The 26962-nt window shown below is 37.9% G+C and overlaps 1 protein-coding gene and 1 pseudogene across 1 annotated transcript; one reads left to right on the forward strand and one right to left on the reverse strand.

Moving 5' to 3' along the window:
- The window catches only part of LOC109077984, a 28860-nt pseudogene extending 6824 nt beyond the window's left edge, over nucleotides 1–22036 (reverse strand).
- A 1401-nt stretch (nucleotides 22037–23437) lies between these two features.
- On the forward strand, nucleotides 23438–26068 carry LOC109071318 (LIM/homeobox protein Lhx6-like). The gene is made up of 7 exons (XM_042757406.1): nucleotides 23438–23482; nucleotides 24082–24240; nucleotides 24401–24522; nucleotides 24959–25179; nucleotides 25358–25452; nucleotides 25531–25626; nucleotides 25718–26068. Exons 1-7 carry the CDS (start codon nucleotides 23438–23440, stop codon nucleotides 25862–25864), a joined length of 885 nt encoding a protein of 294 aa, XP_042613340.1. The 3' UTR covers nucleotides 25865–26068.
- Nucleotides 26069–26962: the final 894 nt, after the last annotated feature.

A 26962-nucleotide genomic window follows, 5' to 3' on the forward strand; every position in this document is an offset into this window, starting at 1 on the left:
ACTGTACAAATTGTGAATAAAAACAGAATGAAATGATGTGGAAGTTTCAAATTTCAATATTTTATTCAGAATACAACATAGATGACATATCAAATGTTTAAACTAAGAAAATGTACAATTGAAAAGGAAAATAAGTTGATTTTAAATTTCATGGCATCAACACATCTCAAAAAAGTTGGGACTAGGCCATGTTTACCACTGTGTGGCATCCCCTCTTCTTTTCATAACAGTCTGCAAGCATCTGGGGACTGAGGAGACAAGTTGCTCAAGTTTAGGAATAGGAATGTTGTCCCATTCTTGTCTAATACAGGCTTCTAGTTGCTCAACTGTCTTAGGTCTTCTTTGTCGCATTTTCCTCTTTATGATGCGCCAAATGTTATCTATGGGTAAAAGATCTGGACTGCAGGGTGGCCATTTCAGTACCCGGATCGTTATTCTACGCAGCCATGATGTTGTAATTGATGCAGTATGTGGTCTGGCATTGTCATGTTGGAAAATGCAAGGTCTTCCCTGAAAGAGACGACGTCTGGATGGGAGCATATGTTGTTCTAGAACTTGGATATACCTTTCAGCATTGATGGTGCCTTTCCAGATGTGTAAGCTGCCCATGCCACACGCACTCATGCAACCCCATATCATCAGAGATTTAGGCTTCTGAATTGAGCGCTGAAAATAACTTGGGTTGTCATTGTCCTCTTTAGTCCGGATGAGATGGCGTCCCAGTTTTCCAAAAAGAACTTCAAATTTTGATTCGTCTGACCAAAGAACAGTTTTCCACTATGCCACAGTCCATTTTAAATGAGCCTTGGCCCAGAGAAAACGCCTGTGCTTCTGGATCATGTTTAGATATGGCTTCTTTTTTGACCTATTGAGTTTTAGCCAGCAACGGTGAATGGCACGGTGGATTGTGTTCACCAACAATGTTTTCTGGAAGTATTCCCGAGCCCATGTTGTGATTTCCATTAGAGTAGCATTCCTGTATGTGATGCAGTGCCGTCTAAGGGCCCGAAGATCATGGGCATCCAGTATGGTTTTCCGGCCTTGACCCTTACGCACAGAGATTGTTCCAGATTCTCTGAATCTTTGGAAGATATTATGCACTGTAAATGATGATAACTTCAAACTCTTTGCAATTTTTCTCTGAGAAACTCCTTTCTGATATTGCTTCTCTATTTTTCACCGCAGCATTGGGGGAATTGGTGATCCTCTGCCCATCTTGACTTCTGAGAGACACTGCCACTATGAGAGGCTTTTTATACCCAATCATGTTGCCAGATGACCTAATAAGTTGCAAATTGGTCCTCCAGCTGTTCCTTATATGTACATTTAACTTTTCCGGCCTCTTATTGCTACCTGTCCCAACTTTTTTGGAATGTGTAGCTCTCATGAAATCCAAAATGAGCCAATATTTGGCATGACATTTCAAAATGTCTCACTTTCAACATTTGATATATTATCTATATTATATTGTGAATAAAATATAAGTTTATGAGATTTGTAAATTATTCCATTCCTTTTTTACTCACAATTTGTACAGTGTCCCAACTTTTTTGGAATCGGGTTTGTATGTGAAATATTTAAAGTTCACAACATAGAATCTTTAAAATATGTCCAAGAGTTTTACACACCGGTCTGTTATTGTGGCGACATTTCCACGCCCCTAAACGTGACGCTGAAATTAAATGAACTATGATTGGTTGTGTGACATTGGCCTTAGCCAATGAAAGCTGCCATGGATTCCAGACCATCAGCCGTCAGTCTGAAGGTCTGGCTACGTGAGACTACAGCCCTCCTGGTGCCATTACCTGTCCTGCGGGTTGGGTTGAGAAGGCCTCCACCAGCTTCTCCACCCCGTAGTGGGTGAGGATAGAGGTGTTGAATATGAACTGAGGGTAGTGAATCTCTTCTCCAGCGATGTGGAAACTGTCAGGCATGAGCGGGTGCCAGTGGTAAAGCTGATTGAATTCCACAGCGATGCGGTTCTGGTACTGGAACTGTGAGGTGAACAGCAGGGCGGGATCAAAGTGGAGCTTCAGCCGGTAACCGCTCAGATGCTGCACATAGTCCTCGATCACAATACGAATGGTCTCACCTTGATTTAATTGAGTCAAAATTTTTACAGTAAATTTTTTTTTGAATTAGTAAATACAAACATGTAAAGTGTTGCACAATGGAGAACTGTGAGCACTTTTGAAAATCCTACAGTAGATGGAACAGCAGGTTTTTCAGTTTTTGAAAAAAAATTATCACAGAAGAGATTTGAATATATAATATAATATAAAAAATAAATAATATAATATAATAATCTTCATAAAGGTATAAGGCACCAGGGCTTGAGAAAATTCAGAATTTAGGAATTGGCTTTCAATTCATGAGTTCCACAATAATTTTATGTAATATTTTCACTAAATATATATATATATTTAAATGTAATACATAATTTAGTATATAATAAAAATATTATATTTTTTAATTATATATTGATTTAAATTTTTATATAATTTAATATAATATAAACGTGTTATAGCAATCATAGACAACTTTAAAAAAGCTACACTTAAACAATAAAACTTTTTTGTTTTTAATTAATTGTAATTGTAATTCTAATTAACTGGAATTTAAATGGCATTCTTATTTAAATTATAAGCAGGGATGGTTAGCATTTCAGATACATGTATTTAAAATATGTATTTGAAATACAAAATACTATTTTGTATTTTAAAGCCTTTTGGGGGGGATCAAATGCTATTTGTATTTAAATAAAGATTAGTATTATTGTATTTTCAAAATACATAAAATACTCGCTAGTCAATCTCTTTATCAGGCTGCTGAATTTGTGCATCAACTAGTTCAGACATGCCCCTTTCCCCCAACCTAAACATGAGCTGCAGCTGTACAGATCCATTCAGTGTTGGGTGAGCCAGTTTTCTGAGAAGGTGAGGATGTTATGGTCAATTGTACTTGTTGATTAAAGTTAAAATAGTGCATCATTCAGATTTGCTTTCAGTTAACATGAAAGAATAAAAGCGCACGAACAAGGGAAAAAAATAGCGTTAGCCAATCAGTTGGACAGGGAAAAGAAGCATGGACGAATGGTTGAGTAAAAGAGTGTGATGTGCTTGGTGCAGTTGCACTTATTGTAAGTGCAGTATGCCACGAAAGAAAATTCAAGTTCACACTCGCACGTTGGCAGGCAGTTTTTGTGCGCGCACTTGGTCATACTTTGCCTGCCTCTACAGTCATGGGCAAATTATTTGGCAGACAAAAATTTTGTGTTTTGCAAAGTTTGTTGCTTAAGCTGTTGTGGTGTTCATTCACATTGTTTCTAGATTATTGTGTAGAGTGATCAGATGCATTTTAAATAATTGCTAAAAGCTTCACTGGCCAAAAGAAAAAAAAATGAATGAATGAATGCAAAAAACAACAACAATTCACTGTTTTTTTATCTTGACACAAAATTACCAGCTAACATTAATTAACTAATCATATCAGCAGCACATGTGAAAGTGTGAGTACTAGTCACGTGAAATCTCCATCATTCTAATTAGATTGTAAGCGCAGACTCATTGCTATAAAAGTAGGGAAGAAGCACTTCCAATCATTGTGTTCTAGTAAGCAATGGTTAGCTCTAAAGAAACATGTGCAGCCATCATCACTTTGCATCAAAATGGCCTCAACTGCAAGGAAATTGATACAAAGAATATTGCACCTGAAAGAACCATTTACCGGATCATCAAAAACTTCAAGGAGAGAGGTTCGACTGCAGTGAAGAAGTCTTCAGGACGTCCCAGAGTGTCCAGCAAGGATGTCCCAAGAGTGTCTCCTCCTGAGGAGTCAACTATGGAATCGTGTCACCGGCAGTGCAGATCTTGCACAGGAATGGCAGCAGGTTGGTGTGAGAGCACCTGCACGCACAGTAGTGGTCGGCTGATATTTGTCATTTTTTAAATATCGCATCGGCCGATAAGTTTTTCTGCTTGGCCAATGTGTTTGAGGCAGGACTTTTATTTTGACAGCACAGAGCAAAAAATATCCTAACAACCTCCCTTATTGTTTACTGTCGTTGTTAACAGTTCTGTCTAAATATGGACAGAAGTCAGACTAATAATCAGATAGAACGGTTAAACAAAGGAATTCATGTATACAAAAAGTATTATAACAACTGCTTTTATATTATTAGTAATAGAAAAGCAAACATTACTTTCTCGTTTGCCGTCAGCATTAAGCAAATACACATTTATATGATTCAAACAAATCTTTGAATGACTAAAGAACATTTATTTTTCACAAACCTTGCAAACTTAGTCGAATCCAGCTGTGAGATCTTGTGACGTGTGCATTTTTATCCAGCATGATCGCGCATTCTCTGTGTGACGGTCGGTCCGTGCATTTAATGCGTTAAACTTTAAACTCGTGATTTCAAATTATGCTGTGCTTTATGCATTTGCCCACTGTCATATTCATGTCCTTTTCTCTGTGTGCTGTATGTAAAATGAGTGTTACCCTTGCTTTCCCAATGCACACAAACTTCCTAGAACACTGAGTGCTCTGTTGGTTACAGTGTTTACTTCCTTTTTACTTATATTTTTATTAAATATTTATTTATTTGTGAAAAATACTTTGTCATCTAAAATATAAGTATGTTTATTTTACACTTATTTTTAAATCTATTGTCAAATTATTTCAAATTTCTTAAATGTTAATAATAATTTATACAAAAAAATTATATCTGCTTTATACCGGCTATCGGCTACCCTGCTTTCCAAGATATCGGCATCGGCTGTCAAAAAAACAATATCGGTCGACCACTAATACACAGTGAGGCCAAGACTTTTAGACAACAGCCTGGTGTCAAGAAGGGCAGCAAAGAAGCCACTTCTCCAAGAAAAACATCAAGGACAGACTGAAATTCTGCAGGAAGTGCAAGGATTGGACAGCAGAATACTGGTGCAAAGTTATTTTCTCTGATGAAGCTCCCTTCCGACTGTTTGGGACATCTGGAAAAATCGATTGTTCGGAGAAGAAAAGGTGAACGCAACTTCTTCTAACGATCCATGAGCAATCTGGTGATGATCCCTGCATTTTCCAGCATGATGGATCACCATGTCACAAAGCAAGAGTAATAAAGAAGTGGCTCGAAGATCATTACAGTGAATTTTTGGATCTGTGGCCAGGCAACTCCTTGGATCTCAAACCCATAGACAATCTGTGGTCAGTCCTCAAAAGACGAGTGGACAAGCAGAAGCCCAAAATTTTGATCAACTCGGAGAACTAATAAGGCAAAAATGGATCGCAATCAGTCAGGATTGGGACCAGAAGCTAATATCTATGGGATTATTATCCTGCCATGATTCAAAACTGAAAATAAAGTTCTGAAAGGTTGAAACTAAGTGTTCGAAAGCTCAAAATCTTACAAAAAAAAGTTTTGCAAGATCGAAAAATAAGATTTAGCAAGCTTGCAAAATGTAAAAAAAATAAAAATATCTCTGCAAACATTATGTTGTTTTTGAGATTTCCTGATAAATAAAAAAAAAAAAAAAAACTACGATGCTCAAAAAATAATTTCACAGATTTTCAAATTTGTCAGTGTTCTCCCACTGTATTAGTTTGTTTTCCAGGGTTTGAAACCTTGTAAATTGTGATCTGAAAACTGGTGTGCGAATATGTGTGAAAAAAAGTTTTGAAACTCTGAAAACAGAGTTTTGCAGGCTTGCAAAGTGGTAAAAAAAATAAAAATATCTGCAAACATAATTTTGTTTTTGAGTTTTCCTTCTTCAGAAGTGCAACACTCTTTTTACGGTGTTGTGCAATCATTTTTTCAGAGTTTCGAATTTGTCACTGTTCTCCCAGTGTATAGTTTGTTTTCCAGATTTGAAACCTTGTAAATAGTGATCTGAAAACTGGTGTGCGAATAGGTGAAAAAAAGTTTTGAAACTGAAAACTGAGGTTCGAAAGGGCGAAACTTATTACATTACATTACATTTGCACTCCTATTGCAGACTATTTTTTTTTCAGAGCCGAGTTTAAAACACACCGACTTTGCGGAGATACGCCCACACAGTTGCGAGCTTGCGACTCACGTGATTTGTGGCAGCGTTGTCACGCAGCTCCGCTCTGAAACTCTGAAACTCAGACTGAGCGAAAATGAAGCTTCGCAAACTCGCAACTTAAAAAAAAACTATCCTGGAGGGAGGGCCTTCTGCTCTTGGCCAATGCTTTGCTGTCTGCTGAGGTACAGTCCAATCACAAGTTGTATTTACTGGAAGGTGGGATTGACCGACTGCTCCGCCAATGACGAAAGCGCACAGGATACGCAAACAGAGGATGCACGGATTTCTGCCCACAAGGCGGTCCCGTCTAGAGCTGCAAGAAGAACCGCTTCCATGCCTGTGCATAGTGTGTATATTGATGCACCGCCGGCCTATCAGTGGTAAACTCAGTGGCTACTGGCAATTGTATAGTGAATTCCCGCGACAAGTCGGTAGCCTTATTTTTGGACCGGACCGGACGCTATCCAGCCATGGACGCGGTTCTTCTTGCAGCTCTAGACGGGACCTCCTTGTGGCCAGAAATCCGTCCATCCTCTGTTTGCGTATCCTGTGCGCTTTCGTCATTGGCGGAGCAGTCGCGTCAATCCCACCTTTCCAGTAAATACGACTTGTGATTGGACTGTACATCAGCAGACAGCAAAGCATTGGGCGAAGCAGAAGAACCCTCCCTCCAGGCTTTTTTTTTTAAGTTGCTAGTTTGCGAAGCTTCATTTTCGCTCAGTCTGAGTTTCAGACGTTTCAGAGCGGAGCTGCGTGACACACACGCTGCCACTAATCACGTGAGTCGCAAACTCGCAACTCTGTGTGGGCGTATCTCCGCAAAGGTTGTTTTAAACTCGGCTCTGAAAAAAATAGTCTGCAATAGAGAGTGCAAATGGTAATGTAATAAGTTTCGCCCTTTCGAACCTCCAGTTTCAGAGTTTCAAAACTTTTTTTCACCTATTTTCACACCAGTTTTCAGATCACTATTTACAAGGTTTTCAAATCTGGAAAACAAACTATACACTGGGAGAACAGTGACAATTCGAAACTCTGAAAAAAAATGATTGCACAACACCATAAAAAGAGTGTTGCACTTCTGAAGAAGGAAAACTCAGAAACAAAATTATGTTTTGCAGATTTTATTTTTTTTACCACTTTGCAAGCCTGCAAAACTCTGTTTTCAGAGTTTCAAAACTTTTTTTCGCACATTCGCACTCCAGTTTTCAGATCACCATTTACAAGGTTTCAAACCTGGAAACAAACTAATACAGTGGGAGAACACTGACAAATTTGAAAATCTGAAAAATTCTTTGCGCAACATCGTAAAAAAAAGAATGTTGCAGTCCTGAAAAAGGAAATCTCAAAAACAACATGTTGTTTTGCAGAGAGATTTTTTTTTTTTTACATTTTGCAAGCTTGCAAATCTTATTTTTCGATCTTGCAAAACTTTTTTTTTTGTAAGATTTTGAGCTTTCGAACACTTAGTTTCAACCTTTCAGAACTTTATTTTTAGTTTTGAATCATGGCAGGATAATAATCCCATAAATATCCAGCATGCCAGAGCTAATTGCAGGGGTTATGAAGAACAAGGGTCAATACTGTAAATATTGACTCATTGTATTTTTTTTTTCCAATAAAAGCCTTTAAACCTTATGATATGTTTATCATTGTTTTACAGTATACCATAGAAAGATGTGGGAAAATAATCTACAAATAATGAAGCAGCAAACTTTGCAAAACATAAAATTTGTCACGGCCAAAACTTTTGGCCATGACTGTTCACTGTGAACCTGCTGACTGCACGCGCTCCTCCCTAAACAGTCAAGGCTTTTTTGACACTTGTTTGACACTTTTTACACTGTGAAACGACAGGGGGGCGACTCGGAGTAATTGTTCTCCAATCCATCAGAAAGCAGCGGTGAGAGGTGAAAGTAGTTTTCCGAGTAGTTTGTCAAACAATCATTTTGTGAGAAGTTTATGAATAAATGGATTTGTTCACATATAAACTAATAATGTTGTGGGTTGTTTTGGAGGACACATGTGAAAATATTTTTGAGTACACTACTTAAACCCACACAAAAGAATCAAAGAATCGTGTAAAACCCAGTAAACTTGAGATTACGATTTGTGACATTAGAACAAAACATACTGTATGAATATGATAACATGTATAACATTAAATTGAACAATACTTATTGAACAATACTGATTATTGCTTACAATACTGCCCTACAAAGGCAAAAGACCTTAACTTGCTACAGTGTGAAACTGAGAAAAACTTGTCCAGACAAATTAATTGTAGGTAGGACACTGGAAATTTAACAATTAGATGTTTTAGTAATGAAAATTATCTGCATTAAAAAATTGTGAGCTCAAACTTGATTTTTACCCCTATTTTGAAGTTAATGTACTCTGCCTTTGCATTGTCTGCAAAACGTGAGAAGTCACACCAAGGCAAAAGACAGTAACTTCCACATTATCAATATTTGGTTGCTGATCACCATTTACAAAATCGTTATAGTAACACCTGTATAAAATCTAATGATCATGGGCTGTCTCATATAGGATGTTGCATATAGTAATGTGACTGTATTAAGGTTTTTTTTTTTTTTGATCATAACAAGCAGACTAAAAGTTAAACAAGAGTGGATACCATGGATACCAATTTATTTGCTATGCTCAGTAACGTAAAAGAATGCTAGACATAGCATAATTGCTTTTATATTGTATGAAATAGCCTAACCTAAAAGAACGACTTGTGGATTGATGTGAACACCAGCAAATGGGAATAATGCTCAGAATGCTTGTGGATTAAACATCTTGATGATGTTCATCACCATGGATTGATTTTATCGGGTTACAAGAAAAGGTAGGATATGGATTAAATTGCGAACTGTTAGTAGGCTACTGATTTTATGATTCATTATGCTAGCTACGGCATTCGAGTCCATATGCATCCAACTAGAAGTGATAGCCTGATGAATAATCTGCATTACAAAAAGAAAAAGAAAAATCTTTAAAGGTTATTTACAATTACATATTCCTGCCAAGGTATCTAGTCTTTACAGTGCTTTGTTATATGGAGCTGTTTGGTAGATTGCGATCTATCTAATTCATTTGTCTACACCGTAATTAAAATGAGGCAGACTTTAATGGACAGTAAAACAAAGACAGAACACCGTATAACTCCAAACCCGCACTGTAACTTCATATTAACGCGCGGCTAAACAAAGGCAGAACACCGTAACTCAATTTGAGCATTCCAAACAAAGTGAAAGAGCGGTAACTGGTGTATACGGTGTTCCACCTTGGTTTCTCCTGGGCTTTTTGAAGTTACAGTTGAGATGACCCATTATTTTCTCGGAAAAACAACGAAATTGACTCATGATACTTATACACATGATAAAGGATGTCTTGAATGTCCCCAAAATATCAATAACTCATTTTTGACAAACATCGAAGTTACGGTCTTTTGTCTTTGCATGGCAGAATACTGATACAAACACTGATGAATGTATGCCCATCTCTGATTATAAGTACATAAGTACATAATTTTCAATGTAATATATTAATATTATTATATAAGAATTCTCATAACATAGTTATTGTGATATGCCCATTTTGATATTAATTATTGTAACAGTCAAATATCATATAAACTAAAAGTTCCCAAGGAAAAGAAAAATCCACAGGATTTGAGGAAATCTTTACCTATAATAATGAGCCTGGAGGTAAAAAACAGCTCATCACCCCACCATGTATGATCTTGCTTCATTAAATAAAACACACGGTTGTTCTCACTCACCCAACAACAAGGTGGCGTACATACTGAGACCCGGCAGCAGTCCATACACTTCTTGCCCAATGGCCAGCTGCTGCTCTGGCGGGACAGACGGTGGGTAGCTCATTTTGACCGGTGCATCTAGCACTGTGGGGGGGTATATCTCACCATTGACCACCTACATCAGTGCCAAACAGAAACATCATGGTAAAATGCAGAATTGTTTTCTCTTATCACTTTGCTCTACCAGTAATAATCAAATAAATGCCATAATTTTGAACTTTTTATTCATCAGAGAATCCAGAACAAATGTATCATGCTTTCCACAAAAACATTAAGCAGCACAACTGTTTTCAATATTGATAATAATAAGAAATGTTTCTTGAGCAGCAAATCAGCATATTAGCATATTAGGATCATGTGACACTGAAGTCTTGAGTAACGGCTGCTGAAAATTTGTTTTGCCATCACAGGAATAAATTAAATTTTTAAATATATTAAAACAGAGAATAGTTTTTTTTTTAAATTGTAATAATATTTCACAGTATTGCTGTTTTTATTGTATTTTTCTATTTTAAAAAAGCAGCCTTAATGAGCAGAATAGACTTTTTCCCAAACCTTAAAAATATTAAGCCCAGATTTTTTAAACGGTAGTGTCCTGTCCTGAAATCTCTTTGAAAGGTTTTGATTAGTATATAAATATATGGCCACACTAACTAATCACACTAGAGACTCACTGTTACTAGACTGAACAATGTGCAATATCTTAAATTACATCACTGAGGCTTAACGAAAACCACATGTTCACACCCACAATTCTATGAGGTTATCCACACAGACATTCAGAAGGAAATGCTTGCACACATGAAGTGAAATGAAGCAACTGAAAATGTACAGGGCCCCATTCATGAAACACGAGTAGAAATAATCTGTATATCATTTGTAAAACAGGTAAATATGATTTAGTTTAAACTGCTATATTTTTAGTATAAGAACACTAAAAGTGAGGCTTTATTAGGAGCTGTAAGCAGTTTTAATCTAAGTGTTCTTTGTAATGGAAAAGAATATAATTACAGATCGTATTTAACACGTTTTACAAATGATATATACAAATGATCAGAATGACATATCTCATGTATTTGGAGACATGCTCAGCCTAGCACGACTGATAACTCCAAAGCATGCCTGACATTTAACTGGTGAACGGTACCTGGTACTTCAACTTCCCGTCTTTATGCAGTCTGAGGTCTAGCTGGCGATCAAGAGTATCTCCATAAATGTGTCCAGCATCCACCTAGTTTTCAATATGCAATCAAATACAGACATCCTAATAAGCTGACACTGTATAAAACTTCATTATTCCACATATATAACATGAGTGTTGATGTGTTGATGTCCCACTGTGCAAAAACAGCATTAAGCTATTTCTCTGCCCGAGAAGGTCTTTAATGGACATGGATTCAGTGTCCAAGAAAAAACATTTTATTGTCTCTCTCTTTCCCTCAAAAACCCAATGCACAGTTTTTTTAAAAGCCCTTCCCTGCAGGTAGAGCTATCAAACAATTTATTTGATTTGTTTATTAAGAGATAAAATGGTAAATTGCAAAAACTCTGTCTCACCCCATGAGCCAGACCTTTTGTGAACCCAAGTCCAACACGGTTGTGAGTCCTGAAAAACTGGTGTGTGAAGTGCTGAGCGAAAAAGGCGAACATCAAATTTGTCCCCTGAGGGTCCGGTCTGAAATTCCTCCTTAACATGAACTTCTCTACCAGAAGCTTGGGGTCTGGAAGCTTCATTTTTCCTGAGAGACACATGGAATGATTTTACCATAGCCTCAGAAGACAAGGTATTTCCGGTGACTTTGGTATTCTGATATACTTGGGAGTATTTTAATATCACTTCTTATGAGGAAAAATGCATTTTCAGACCATGTGTCCTTCAGAAGGAAGAGGCACCACTGATTTGGAGTAAACTTTGAATATAGTCTCTTACCTTTGGTTCCCAGTGGCTTGGGGCAGTCCTGAGGGACTGGTGGAAGAAGTCTTGTGTAGTAGGTGATGTTGGAATATGCTTCCCAGTTTAAGTAGTCATATTTGGAATTGTATGTCGGAGGACTTGGGATTAAGTTGGCTCTTACTGTGATGGGAAAGAATATTTAAAAACACCATCAGACAAAATAATATCTAGAAAAACAGTGAAACAAAGACCAGAAATTATGCATACATCTTATTTGCTGTCATATATGTATACATATATTTAGATCTTAGTCAACCACTACACAAAAACCTTTTCTATTTAATATGGTTGAAAGCCAACAGCCTAAAAACATCAAGGTTTTTTACTGACATTGGATTTCTTACACATTTACCTTCCTATCTATGGGTCTACAGCCAAAAGTTTTACACAACAAGTGATTTGCAACATAAAAAATGCAGCAACAATATGAGAAAGCATTGCTTAATCTTCCCATACAGCTGTGGTTCTCAAAATGAAGGGCGGAGATATTGTAAGCGAGCATGAGAGATAAGTTTCCAAATTTCCTTTCAATTTCACACACTTAAATCTATGTGTTAATGATACATGCAATAGATGAACCAATAAGGTTTGAGTGCAGCATCTTCTGCTCTACCTTCTACTCCTTATTTGGTGGTGAATGCACAATTCAGTTGTTTTAGTGAATGACAAAATAACATTTCAGTCTGTTTTCAACATAAAATAATTAATTGACTTAAGAAGACTTGGAATAATGCACACAAATCAATAACACGTGGGCTACTTTTATAGTAGCTTTATGAAGTCGTCAGCTTTATTTATTTAGTGCTTAACATAATACTTATTGTTTCAAAGCAGCAACTTCTATGTGTTTTCAGTCACCGTCCTCTCATCCCACATCAAAACATCACACAGGTTTGGAGAGAGATTAAAAGGAGATCTTTCTTTAATTTCCTATATTTTTCCTTTCTTATTTTTTATTTATTCATTTATTATTGTTTTTTTTTGTATAATTTTGTATGCAACACAGACTATATATAGTAAATAACAAAGTGTTTTAATGTTTTATTCATTTTAATAAAATAATGAAAGGTTATACTCCACTGAAACAACAAAATAGTGAAAACTGAAAGAACATCTCCCTTTCAAGGGAACTTCGAACTGCGTCCTCTAGGGGTCGCTATGGGGAACACCTCGTCGTGACCCGTGTCTGAAGCATACAATGAAAAAACACCAACCAGCCTCTGACGTCACTACCGGTGCGACTATAAAACAGGCACCGGGAAACACGTCATTCACGTCTTCGTCTTCACTGACTGTGGTTTGTTTGAAGCGTGCATCTGAAAGAACCGGTAAGAGCGCTCTTTTCTCTGTCTATCATGGCGACTACTAGCAAGCGTTTTGGACAATGTATGCATCCGTGTCTGCGTTATTGACACCCGATGACACACACAATCTTTACATATGTCATTTGTTTGGGTAAAGAGCACGCACGCGATGTCTTTAAGGAGGCAATCTGCGTGCATTGCGAGCGTTTTTCAAGGAAAAAGCTCCGCTCTCGTTCGTCTCTCTTTTCGAGAAAAAAAAAAAAGCAGGCCATCTGCTTCCGCCTGGTTCAGGAACAGCCGCTGCTGAGGCACGGAGGAGAATGAGCTCGTGAGAATTTCAGGTGGATCTGTCTGAATGGTTTAAAGAGGGACTTTCCCTTTCGCACTCATAATGGCGGCGGACGAGAGAGAGCCTCGGGAGGATGATGTATATCTTTAAACACTTTTCTGATACTGAGGTTAGTACTCTGCTGGGGTTTTACCCAGGAAAAGCAGGAGATATTTAAGGAATGGTGAAGAAGCTGAGGCTGAGCCTTCATCAATTCTCCTGCCCCTGCGTATGTAGAGCTGTTGGAGTTTATGGATCGCACCTCGATGAGCGTTATCTTTCCGACCATAGCCCTCCAGCTCAGGTGAGCCTTCCATTTCTGCCTGATCTCCATACAGAGATCGAAAGTAAATGAAAGAGGCCATTTTCTTCTCGCATCCATTGGTTTCAGCATAAGAGTTTTGCCGACATCGAGGCGATGCGCGAAAACAGCTATGAGAGGATGCCCCCTGTAGAAAGAGCTTTCATTCTGCAGGGGAGACATCCTCTCTTAATCTCCCTCCTTGCCATCTAAGCCCCTTCAAGCAATGCATCTTGCTTAAATGGCAAGGTATACGCAGCAGCAGGTCAGGCTGTGGCTTTATTACAAAATAAATGCTTCAAGCATATCAGACTGATCTGCTAAGAGACCTGGATAGAGGCGAAGGCCTTTTTCCTGATCAGGTAGCCGAGCTGCGCCGCACCACAGGCCTCTCTCCGCCTCTCCGCCTCTGCCAAGCGCAGGACTATTGCGGCCATGCTGGTGGCGGAGAGACATCTGTGGATGAACCTGGCAGACATCGGGAAGAAAGAAAAGGCTTTCTTCTCGATGCTCAGGTTTCGCCTTCTGAACTTTTCGGTATTTCTGATGAGATGGTGATCGAGAAGTTCGGGAAGACGAAGGCGCACTCCGCTGCTTTCAGATCCTTCGTTCCACGAAGGTCCAGGTCTGAGCCCGAACAACATAGGGGTCCTGGCCTGTCTCGATCTGAGGATCAAAGACGGGCACAGAAGGCTAGGGTCGTGACTCGCGCTCCTCCCCCACCTGCGGGCAGGGTTAAGAATTGTGGGTCACAAGGGGGTAAGCAGAACCTAAGGATGTGATCCAGACGAGACAGCGTTCTCGTCTGAGTCCAGAGTGATACTGAGGTATCTACTCGTTCCCTTTAGGGATTTTTAACTTCTGCTTTTATCCTCCCCTTACTATTCCCCTGTAACCACCAGCTCTCCACCTGATCGAGGTTAGGTGGAAAACCTCTAACGCATAACAGTCTCCTATGCTGGACCTATAATGTTTTTGGCTGGTTCTATGTTCGTAGCAATCACCTTACTGATGGTCCGGACTAAAAGCGGGGCTCCAGCACAGGAGGGTGGGAGTATAAAAATAACCCTTTCTGTATATACTTATGTGTAAATTGCTGGTGGTTATGTGTCTACTAATAAACTCTGTGAAGTTTCCTTTGCAGTGCTCAGTTACAGTGTTTACTAAACACTCGTCAGCACCAGCCATCCGGCTTCATTTTCCGGTATTAGGCGGCTGAGATCACAGGTTTCTGCGGGAGCCTCCTTGATCATCAGGCCTGGCACAGCACTGCAGGAAATTTCATGGATTTCCTGGCCAGGTCACCCTGAGGGATCTTCCCTGGCCGCTTAGGTGCTGGTCGCATCCAGGCGGGAAGTGAAGGTGGCAGTTACAGAAGTCTTCGTGTATATGCTGCCTCAGGTGATGATCCCCTCGCTAGAGAGTTTGTAAAATTTGAGCTTGCCTCTCCCGTGCGGTTCAGCGCCTCTGCGATGCTTAGGGAACCTTTAGGTACACACGCTAAGCTCTGTGTACTTTCTGAAAAACCACATGGTGGTCAGTGTGCACTCTGAACACTTTGCGCACACTTCTTAAGATCCATGTATTGGTAAGTGTGCACGCAAGACTCTGCGCACTTTTGAAATCCTATATGGTTAAGGTTACGCGCTTCGTTCCTTTTCTTGAGATGATTAGACGTTGGTTCCTTGGGCTCCATTCAGCCAGTGTGTATTTGTTTATACACTTCAAGCATCGCTTCCCTCAACATGAGGCTATTCGGGCGATTCTCGTGGTAGTTTAGCAGCGCTCCCCTTTTCCAAGAAGGGTCTCCTATGAGCGTGCTACTCTGGATTCAGGAGTTCTCCTCTCATATGAGACTTCACTTTTTTTCCCAGGGCGCTCCAGCATTATTTCCACAGATCGAGTTGATGACTCTCAAAAATACTTTTTTGGAGATGCACCATTCCATGAGCTGCTCTATCAGAGTGCCACGAGAGCCCTTCCATAGAACAGTATTTGAAAATCCATGCTATGGTAAGTGTGCACGTGAAGTCTTTGCACACTTTCTGAAATCCACACTGTGGTAAGTTCACACGCTAGTACTCTGCGTTGTTTCTAAAATCCTATATGGTGAGGGCTTTGCGCGGTTGCTTCGTGCCCTTTCTTGAGTTGGTAAAAGCCCCGTTCATCTTGGGCGCCACTCCACCCATTATATCCTCGGATACCTATCTAAACAGGGTGTTGCTAACTGGAGATCTTTTGAGACAGCTCCTTCAGCAAGCTTTTGCGGAAGCAAGCTGTAGCCCCTGTGTGACAGGCAAGACTTAGTATAAAATGCTAGGTTCCTAGCCGTATCCCTTTAAAGGAATCTTTCCTGATTCCAAGCCTTTAGTCTACCACCGGCCGAGGCCCTAACAATTAAGTTGGGTATGTAGCTTAGGCCTTTGGCCGTAAGGGGCTATTGTCACAGACAGCCGTCTAAACGTCCCGGGGGCCAACTCCCATTGAAATGGTAGAGTTGGTACTTAGTGTTCGCCATGATGTTCTGGCCTGCACTCCCCTCAGATGGCGGCGTGGGTATACTGTTCCCCCATAGCGACCCCTAGAGGAAGTTTCGAATTCCCTTGAAATCTCAGGTTACGAATGTAACCATGGTTCCCTGAGTAGGGAACGAGACACTGTGTCCTCGTAGCTCCCTGCCATGCTTCGGACGCAAGCTTCAGACGAAGAAGTGAATGACGTGTTTTCCCGGTGCCTGTTTTTATAGTCGCACCGGTAGTGACGTCAGAGGCTGGTTGGGCCAAATCGTGGTGTTTTTTCATTGTATGGCTTCAGACACGGGTCACGACAAGGTGTTCCCCATTAGCGACCCCTAGAGGACGCAGTGTCTCGTTCCCTACTCAGGGAACCATGGTTACATTCGTAACCTGAGACGATTTTAAATTTTGATATCCATTACAAAAAAAATCAGGACCCTCTTTATATTAAGTGTTTTTAACAATTTTTTAACTAACATTTCAAGTAATCATTTGATACAATATACCTACCCTTACACATTTCCCACCTCAAAAGCAGCAAGTATTTTTCAATACAACATGAGCACAATAAGCACATTATACCTTATATATATATTTACTTTTTTATGTAAATGCATTGTAGTTAAATGTAGTTAAAGTGGAAAGAAAATGTTTAAAAGGGAGGCATCAACAAAAAAAATTAGAAACAGCACCATACATCTAGCCTTATGCAGAGCCAACATACTCTCCACGACACTTTCCTGGAACTATACCTCAGGATATTTAGTAACTTGGCTCACACAAGGAAATCTTTTGGCCAGCAGCAGTGTGAAGGACATGAGGAATCTGAGGGCCTCTTGCAGAGTACATGAGCATCACCATGGCAACCGGCGGCAGACTAATTAAAGTGAACACAGATTGAAATGATAGCCTCCTATAATACTGGTGTATCTCGCCACAACATTTACATTACATGAAGTTTAACTGACTCTAATGTCTTTACAGGAAGACATTACAGAGCACCAACTGGGAGGAAATGATAAAAAAGGGGCAGTAAGTTAGAAAAAGGGCCACTTAAAACAAAGCGGTGATTGAGTAAATAAGGGAAGGATGCTGAATTAAAGGAGACTCCCTTTACAAGAAAGAAAAACAACTAGGCCAAATTCATTCAAACCCAGCTATTTGCTCTGACAACCACTGAGGAGTATGATAAAAAACAATAATCGCAAACCCTTGTCAAACCACCATCTGAACTATATCCAAGCCATTTCGATTACAGACAATTTTGCCAAAGCAAAGAAAACAGACAACATCTAATCTACCGAACGATACTTCATACAGAATTTCTGTCTATACACATGTGTGTGTGGTCTGGAAGTAGTTACTCAGCCAAAGACTTGCATTTCTTTACTGATAAAACATTGTTGTTTACAATGTTTTTTTATGTTTGAACTTATTCTCCTCTTTCCCTAAACAGACTTGAAGACCAGGCTTACGAACAATTTACACTGGAACAGTGGCTGACTAAAGTTAAAGTTGGAGTTGCATCACCTCCATTCAATGCATTTCACCATTATACTATCCTGGAAATGTTTTAGCATTTTGCATAACCCTGAGGTCAGTGGGTTTTCAGAATAGTTTTTTGGTTAAATTGCTGAAATAAGGTCTTTACCACAATAATGGTTAACACTATCTCAACATATTTTCATTTTCATTTTATTGTATGATATAAAAAACAACAGTAATGCCGCACTTGTGAATTTTTGCGAACAGGTAAACTCGTCTAAGCCACTTTTACAACCTTGTTGTGTTTATAATCATGCTCTTGAAAACTATTCTAACTCAAATTTTCCAACTTGTAGATTTTAAATAAAGAAGAAGGATTTGTCTGAAGCTAAGTGGTGCTGATGTTAAAGTCATGCCACCTTGGCGCAGTTTATCTTCAGCTGTTAAATTCAGCTGTTCTTTTGTGTTCGTTTCTCTCGATGAAGAAAAAATGTATGAATCACACACTTTTGCTGGACACAGTGCTTATTTGCTGCAATAATCCAAAAACCAGTGGAAGAATCTGTACCTGTACGGCCAAAGAAGCAAAAAAGGTCTGATACCAGAATGCAGATAGACCTGATAAAGACATTTGCACTTACAAAAAGACATTTTGTAAGTGGAAATACTGGATAACTGAAATCGTAAAAAGTAATGCTCAAATTATTATTATTATTATTATTATTTTTTTTTTTTATTAAATTAAATTGTGTAGTAGACTGCTCTATAAAACTCTAGTATCAGTGTAATTTACATAAAACTTTGACAATTCATCCCCTTTAACAAATGTCTTGACGTGCCTTAAGGAACAGGGGCACAGGGCATATCATACTGATTTCTACATTACACAAGAGACAAACTGAACCTCACAATAAATATGTACCTAAGATGACTATACACTTTGTTTGCCATCTACTCACAGCCATTATCCTATTTATGCCTGTAATGATAAATAAACATAAACACAATATAATGAATGTGAACACTCAACTAATAATAAGTATGTGTAACAAAACTAACCTGTTAACACTTTGTGCATGAGCCAGTCCCTGAGGAACGTCCTGTTGATGATGTCCCATAGCCAGTCAAAGTTGGTGAGAATGTAGTGGACAACATTAGGACTGGGCTTCAAGAGCTGAAATACTCGAGACCAGAACTCAGCTGAAGAAGAAAACAGGTGTGTGTGTTTTAATAAATAAAGAGAAAGTACAACTGTCTGGGATTATGAATCACCCTACACTGGTACAACATACAGTATGCCAGTAAACAATACATTAGACATATGTTTGAGATATCCTGGAATTCCTTTGAAATCTTATAAACAAACTGGAATGACACTAATTAAGCAATCGTATTATTCCAGGATATAAAGCTCTATTATAACACAAGTGTCATTGTTTTTTGTTTTGTTTTTTATTTAACACAGTTATCCTATCACAACAAATAGCGTATAGAAACTTCCCTGGAACTTTCTGCAAAGCCTTTTATTGCGCCAGTTCATTTGTGTCAGTTGAGAGAGACAGGAAATAGAATTAGAAAAAAAGAAATGGAAATGGAGACAGACTGTGGGAATGCCTGATAATGATGTGGGGGTTTGTAAGAGAGTGAAAATGACTTGATCCCGAGCCTTTCCCTCTGCCAGGAATAGGCTGGCACAGATGCTGGGCTGTGTCTAAAGAGGCATATGCTTCCAAAACAATTGTGATAGTTTATTGTTATATTTAAATAATTCAGCAAATTTTACAGAGATCTTTGTACCACCATTATGTACACACAGCTTAGATTGAGTATCAAGCTGATGAAATGTCAGACTTCATTTTTTTAAGGCAAAATATTATGATTAGCTAAGTCCATGTTTTCATCCAACATGTTTTCACATCATACAGTACAAACACACAATCAGACTGAGATAAAAGACAAAATACATACGTATAGTGCAATTCTCTCCATAGAAGCCTGTTCTGGTGCAGTCACATTCATATCTGTCCAGGCCATATCGAACACAAATCCCTCGGTTTTGACACGGGTAATAGCAACAAGGATTCACTAGAGAAAACAAGCCATAAAAATACAATCAAAGTTGTGAAAGGTTTCACTAGTGTTTTAAATTTAAATTCTTACATTAACATCCTCCCCAGCATTCCATGATGTATTTCACTACAAAATTTCCAGCATAGTTTAGATGTGAGATTATATTTCAAAATTACGCAATCGTCATTACAAGCCTCATCAAGGCAATTGCATCATGTGTTTTTGCAACTCTGAGGATTTACATGATTTTTTTTATTTTTCTCACTCTAACTAAAAGATTTAATGGATTCATGTCAATGGTAATAGATGATCATGTAACCATGACTTAAATGTCTTGAACTTTGCACTAATTTCTTCATTAACTACCAGCCTTGTACAGTAGTTTGTTCAAATATGGTTTTGAATATATTTCTCACAATATCAGTCAGTCATTCTCAATAGAAATGAGACAACAGTCTTCCCCTGATAAGGCTTATTCATAAATACAAGCAACATCATATCTTTGCTCAAGGATGTCAGTGGCATGACCCTCTATTTCACTTGACAACAGTATGACAGACACAACCCGAAAATAGAAGAATGTTGAATGAAATGTGGTTAGTTTACACAAACTGTGCAGCAGATAACCAGAATCTCCCTCTCTCTCCCTCTTTCCATCAATGCATTATATAACAAACTCCTCATAAAAATGCAACTCTGAGCAGAGGGGCTGAAGATAATATACACAACTTCCTAACCAAGATCAGACTTGTTCATTGCTTACACATACCTCCACGAGGATGAAAGGAAAAGGGGAGTCATGCTGGAGAGCACTGCGATTAATTTTTGTACTTTAACACTAATAATAATACACTTTAATAAAACATAGTATACAGAAGAAGTTTGCGGCTAATACTTAATTTTTTTTTTTTTTTTTGAGAAAATGCACTGTTGAGCCTTTAGACGTACATGCTTTAATGCTTCATTTAATGCATAAAAAAAATCCAGTTAGATTTTGATAAATAATAATAATAATTTTTGTGACAATTAACTTGAGAGAAAATCCTAATAATTAAAATCACTTCTAATCCTCCCGAAAGCATAAAAATTGACGGACTTAATTCAGTTCAGAAATTCAGAAAACATGAAAATAACACCAAAGTTCAGTTTATATGACTAATATGATTAAATACTGACATATGCACTTATAGCCTATATATATATATATATATATATATATATATATATATATATATATATATATATATATATATATATATATATATATATATAGGGGCGTATATATATATGCATAGGCCAGTATAAACAGGGGCGTTGCACAAGGTCCCGGCCCTATGCATAGGCAGTCCGGATGGGCCCCCCCCCCACCCCCCCCCCCCAACCCCCCCCCCCCCCCCCCCCCCCCCTCCAGACTTTGAAAATAAAGGGCCGTCTCTACCTTTGGGGCCCTGGTAATCAGTACTGGTTTTACCCCCAGTCCGACACACCTGTATATATAGATAGATAGATAGATAGATAGATAGCATATTTGATATTTCTAATCTATATATATATATATATATATATATATATATATATATATATATATATATATATATATAAAGAAAGAAAGCATTATTGTTTTTATTTATGTATTTTTAGAAATAGCTAATGGATATGTAGACTACTTACCAATGTTTGATGAAGTTGGGCTTTCTTCACCGGCATATAAGGAGAGACTCAGCAGCAGGATAAACGTCCACTTCAGTAAAAAGCTAAACACTACAAAGCGAAATATCTCATAGGGCTTGTCACAAAAGTTGATACAGGTTATATAAAAATCATAGAAGTACTGAAAATGTTCATTGCTCACCTTTCATTGTAGTCTGGAACAGAAAGAATTAAATACTAAATATGAGTACAATTCGAATGCACAAAGAATTCAAATTTGGTGTGTTAAAGAAGGAAAAGACTGCAAATAAATAATTCCATGTCGTTTATCTTCACATGCAAGACAGATGCTTGCCAAAGTCTAGTCGCGCAAAGACAGAGACTCGCGGAGGCTTTTTGCAAATTGATAAGGGAAAAAAACGACCGAAGGAACTTCAGTTTTTTATAGTGGAAGCAACATGAAACACTACACCAAACTCACGATTAAAACCACGATGCAGAAAAGAAAAAAAAAAGGATCTAACAGCAATTCAGTTTGGAGAGCCAGTTGAGACGAAAAAATAAAAATACAAAAAATCCTTGTGCGCCACCTTGTGTTTGAATCTGCTGAGCAAAACTAGACGCACTTATATGACTTAACATCATACACATACATTGCTATATGGTATCAACAAATGTATCAATTTATATTATAATCATTACAATAATAATCATAGTTTTCATTGCTTATTGTGAATACAGACAATGTGATGAAAATATAGCAATACCAATTTCATAAGTTTTGTAAATGACATAAATAAACCATGCATTTCTGTAAGGTGATACACATTAAACTGGAAAAAGCTTATAATATTCAAATCACTATGCATCCTGTTCCAGCAGGCAGGTGATTTTAATATAGTTCGGTTCAGAAGCATTGCTCACCATTCTGGCTGAAGGCCCTGTAGGAGGCTGAACTTCAGGGAAATGGGATGGACACAGAAACTACCCCTTTTTCTAAAAGGAAGACCATGGCATGCATGTAAAATTGAATGATAAATTGGGCATGAGAGTATGCCTGATTAAAACTTGTTCACACACTTATCAGTTTTGGAACCATCTAACACATTGTAAACTACTGAAAGAAATGTCCCCACTAAATGGCTGCTATTTGCTTGAAAAACAGTGAAAAGGCACCCCTTAAAAAAGCCTTCACAAAAAGCTGCTCCACAACCACAACCACACCCTGACCCTTTTGCCCCTCCAGGGTAAGTTTCTCATAAATTGTCCTATTGTAAACAAGGGCTGCACCTCCCTACCTCAAAATCACAAAACACAGCAAAAAAAAACATATCTTCACAACCATCAGTTCAAGAGATTTGAGTCTTTCAGCACTTTCAGCTGGTTAAATGTGCTTCTCCAGCATTGATCAAACCATCTAATACCCCTGCACTTCAAAATCTAACAATTTATTGCCTCAGCATGGAAATTAACTTCATAATGTAATTGCTGAAAATACTGCTGTTCTTCTAAAAACCCCATCATATCTGTAGATGAAGTTGTCAACATGAACATTATTTATGCAGCACCACAACAAGGACTAACAGGATACTGTTGAATTAAAAATTGAGTGTTTACAAAAATAAGACATCTGGTTACACTTCTTTCCAAAAAAAAAAAAAAAAGATAAGATTTTTATAGTCTTAAAAATGTGTACATGTAATGACTTATCCTTAAATGATAATAAAGGAAAATAAGTGCTTCCCAGGATGCACTTCATGTGTTTACTATACTCTTTTACACATTTCCAAAATAAATTCCTGCATTTTCTTTGATGCCAGTGTAAAAATCACGCCATGTCATTATCAGTCACATAAAAATAAAAAATGATAGAAAGATAGATAGATTTCAAATTCTTCATGTGCATCTTCCTTCAGGATTACCTGCATAATAATACTATCAATGGCACAAAGCATGACTGAAGAGCGTTTTCCAAGGAAAGGCAACTCTGTGCTTCTGGTAACAGAATGCACATTCCTTTGTTCCTGATATAACATGCGTTTGCATGTTTTTAACACTATTTTAAGTAGCGTGGCTTGGCATCTAATGCTCACAGGTTAGTCATTTAAACTACACGCTGTATGCAAACTTAAAAAAAGGGTCTTTGCACTATTTTGCACAAACACAGTGGCACAAAATCTGTCTGCATTGAATTTCCTGTTTTTTGATGATTGCCTTATTGCCTTTGACTGACAGCGAAAATTTACACTACTGGCTGTCTCCAGTCTGAACCTTTCAAGTCATCCTAATTATATGGACTTTCTCTGTACTCTTATTATATGGCACATGATAACAGTTCTGAAAGCCTTAGAAGTTAAGAGTGTAGTCGATAATTCTGTCATAATTGGACCTGGTTTTATATAAGTGTAACATTGCCTCCATATTCAGCATCAGTGTTAACTGTTGGCGTTTGGTGACACGGTTTTACATCCCAGTCGCTTCAAATGTCTTCGTGCACAGAAATGGTAAGTAGCTGAAATTAATTAGGCCTAGGTTTTCATTTATTTTAAGCCATTTGATCACCGAACCAGATTTATTACGAAATAAATTTGATTTAGGTTATTCTAAATATATTTTTTCCAAAGTCATCGTCGAACCATCACTGTCGGAGTTTGAGGGAGAAAAGGTCTGTTTTGGCATCAAGGTGTTCATCGCTGTCATCTTTATTCATATGCGCGCGCTGCGCGACGGAAATTGTGGACCCACAAGTGCTAAAGGTGTTTATGGAGCTCGCAGAGACGAAGAAAGAAACATTAAGAATAGTGATAATAATTTTATTCAACAAATTTAATAGTGCTATAATAACGAATGAGTATGACGAATAAAAACATGTTTTGAACGAGATAATACGATATTTAACGTTATTTCTTCTCGCAGGTGAATGGATTAATGTGGCATCTGAAATGTTTGCAGTGCTCTGTGTGCGGAGAGTCCTTGAGTCAACATTACAGCTGCTTCATCAGGAATAAAGAGATTTTCTGTAGAACGGATTATAACAGGTAACAAGTGTATTTACATCTCGTTTTCATCATATATTTACATTTATGGTGTGCTGACAACATGCTGCAAATGTGGCTTAATACATTATACATAACAATTTTATAGAAAACAGAAAACTTTCAGTTAAAATAAAATTTTACATTATAAAAGGAAAAAGGTTTCATTTTAAAATGATTGCTGCTTTTTTTTTCAAATGAAAGTGCAGCTAGAGTTACAACCTCCAACCTTTGAATGAAATTACTGAAGAAAATTGAGTTCAAACTCATTTTTTTTTTTTTTTTAAATTGATTGTTATGGGTTAAAGAGAAACAAATAATTGTTCTGACAAATGTCATGATTACAAAATGGCGAAACGTTTGTTACCAGCAACAATATATATATATATATATATATATATATATATATATATATATATATATATATATTGTTTTTCAGTACTTTTGGCATAAAATGTGCTCGATGTGGCCTTCAAGTCAGTGCAAATGACTGGGTTCGGAAGGCAAGAAAAGATATATATCATCTCGCCTGCTTCGCTTGCTTCATCTGCAAAAGGCAGCTTTCTACAGGAGAAGAGTTTGGCTTGATGGAGAATCAAGTTCTCTGTCGCCTTCACTACGACATAATGCTGCCAAACCTACAGCACATGTCAGACAATGGTAATTTTGATTCTTTCTTGGATATGTGTACAGTAACAATTTGCTTTTGATTATTTTATATATAATACCGACTAAAAAGGACATTAAAACAGTATCTTACATGTCAACTAGAAACAACCATCTCTAATACACTAATATGAGGGACATTTAAAAATGAAAGGCTATTGTATCATAACAGGAAATATAATGCATTTGGATGGAGCTTTACCTATTCAATACCTCCCAAAGCCACCAAAAAGACCTCGTACATCATTCACCTCGGAGCAGCTACAGGTACACTTTTTCTCCACCTGTGATAAAAGAGGACTGTACATATCAGAATGGGCTTGCATGTGTATTTGATTTATACAGATTATGCAGACCCACTTTATTCAAGACAAGAACCCTGATGCACAGACACTGCAGAGGCTGGCAGACATGACTGGACTAAGCAGAAGAGTCATACAGGTACAGAACATTTATAAGCTGAAGCTTATACAGTTTATCATTGGATTTTATAATTTAAAACCATGTAACCATAAGTGCTGAATTCTTGTAGGTTTGGTTCCAAAACTGTAGAGCCAGACAGAAGAGGAACCCACTTCATGACAGCATACCTCCACTGGACAGATACCAGACCTCTGCAATGCCCTTTCTGTCACATAACCAGTACTTCTTGCCCACAGGTAGACCTGAGACTCACTGAGACATATATATATACACACAGTGGATATAGAAAACTCCCTTTAAAACTCCCTTTAAAATAATGACATTTTGTTGCTTTGTAGCTGGAAATGAAGACAGACTGTTTTTGTTTTATCCAGCTGTATTTACTCAGTGCAACTTATAACTGATATGAAAGATATAACACCATCATGCCAGAAAAAAAGATCACCCCCTCATAAAAATGACTTGCAAACTTAATTAGGTGTAATTAATCATCTTCTCAATGCCACACAAAACCATTTGAACTACAAACAGCTGTGGTCATTTTGATTAGCTCAGCATGAAAAGAGCTTTACTGGAGCATATTAGTCCTTGGTAGAGCAGCTAGAGTAATCAATCAAGTATGGGTGGCAAGGCACAGTCAAAAGATCTCAGGGATAAAGTTGTGGATGGGCACAAGTCAGGAGATGGATAGAAAAATGGCGTTATCAATTCCTAGAAGCACAGTGAAGTCTATTATTAAGAAGTGGAAGGTATTTGGTACAGCACAGACCCTCCCTGGATCAGGACGTCGCTCCAAACTGGAGGAAAACTGCTCAGAAAGGCGACCAAGAGACCTACAGTAACTCTGAAGCAGTTGGAGGAATTTTTGACAGAGAGTGGTCATTTTGTGTGGATGTGACAACAATATGGCAAACTCTCAAAAATTGTGGCTTATATGGGAGGGTTGCAAGAAAAAAAGGCACTCCTCAAGAAAGGCCACATGCAGTCACGACTGAGCTTTGCCAAAACACACCTTGAAGAAGATTATGAGGCAGATGAAATTGCAAAGTCTAGATGTGCAAAGTTAGAGACGTATCCCAACAGACTAAAGGCAACAGACTAATTAAAGCAAAAGGTAGTTCAGAAAATACTGACACAAGGGGGTGATCCAACAAAATTTGATTAACTTAAAAAAGTGATTATTTTCTATACCCACTCTCTCTCTCTCTCTCTCTCTCTCTCTCTCTCTCTTTCTCTCTCTCTCTCTCTCTCTCTCTATACATACATACATACATACAGTGGGGAAAATATTTATTTGATTCCCTACTGATTTTGTACGTTTGCCCACTTACAGTATTTGCAACTGTATAATATT

The sequence above is a fragment of the Cyprinus carpio genome, chromosome A5 (genome assembly GCF_018340385.1).
Source record: "Cyprinus carpio isolate SPL01 chromosome A5, ASM1834038v1, whole genome shotgun sequence".
In the NCBI taxonomy this organism is placed as follows: domain Eukaryota; kingdom Metazoa; phylum Chordata; class Actinopteri; order Cypriniformes; family Cyprinidae; genus Cyprinus; species Cyprinus carpio.

Excerpts from the sequence above, each read along its gene's own strand:
- LOC109071318 (XM_042757406.1), top strand. The coding sequence starts at position 23,438 with ATGACTGAAGAGCGTTTTCCAAGGAAAGGCAACTCTGTGCTTCTG. Across the intron at positions 24,523-24,958 it reads TGTAGAACGGATTATAACAG|TACTTTTGGCATAAAATGTG; the intron begins GTAACAAGTGTA and ends ATTGTTTTTCAG. Across the intron at positions 25,453-25,530 it reads TCACCTCGGAGCAGCTACAG|ATTATGCAGACCCACTTTAT; the intron begins GTACACTTTTTC and ends TGATTTATACAG.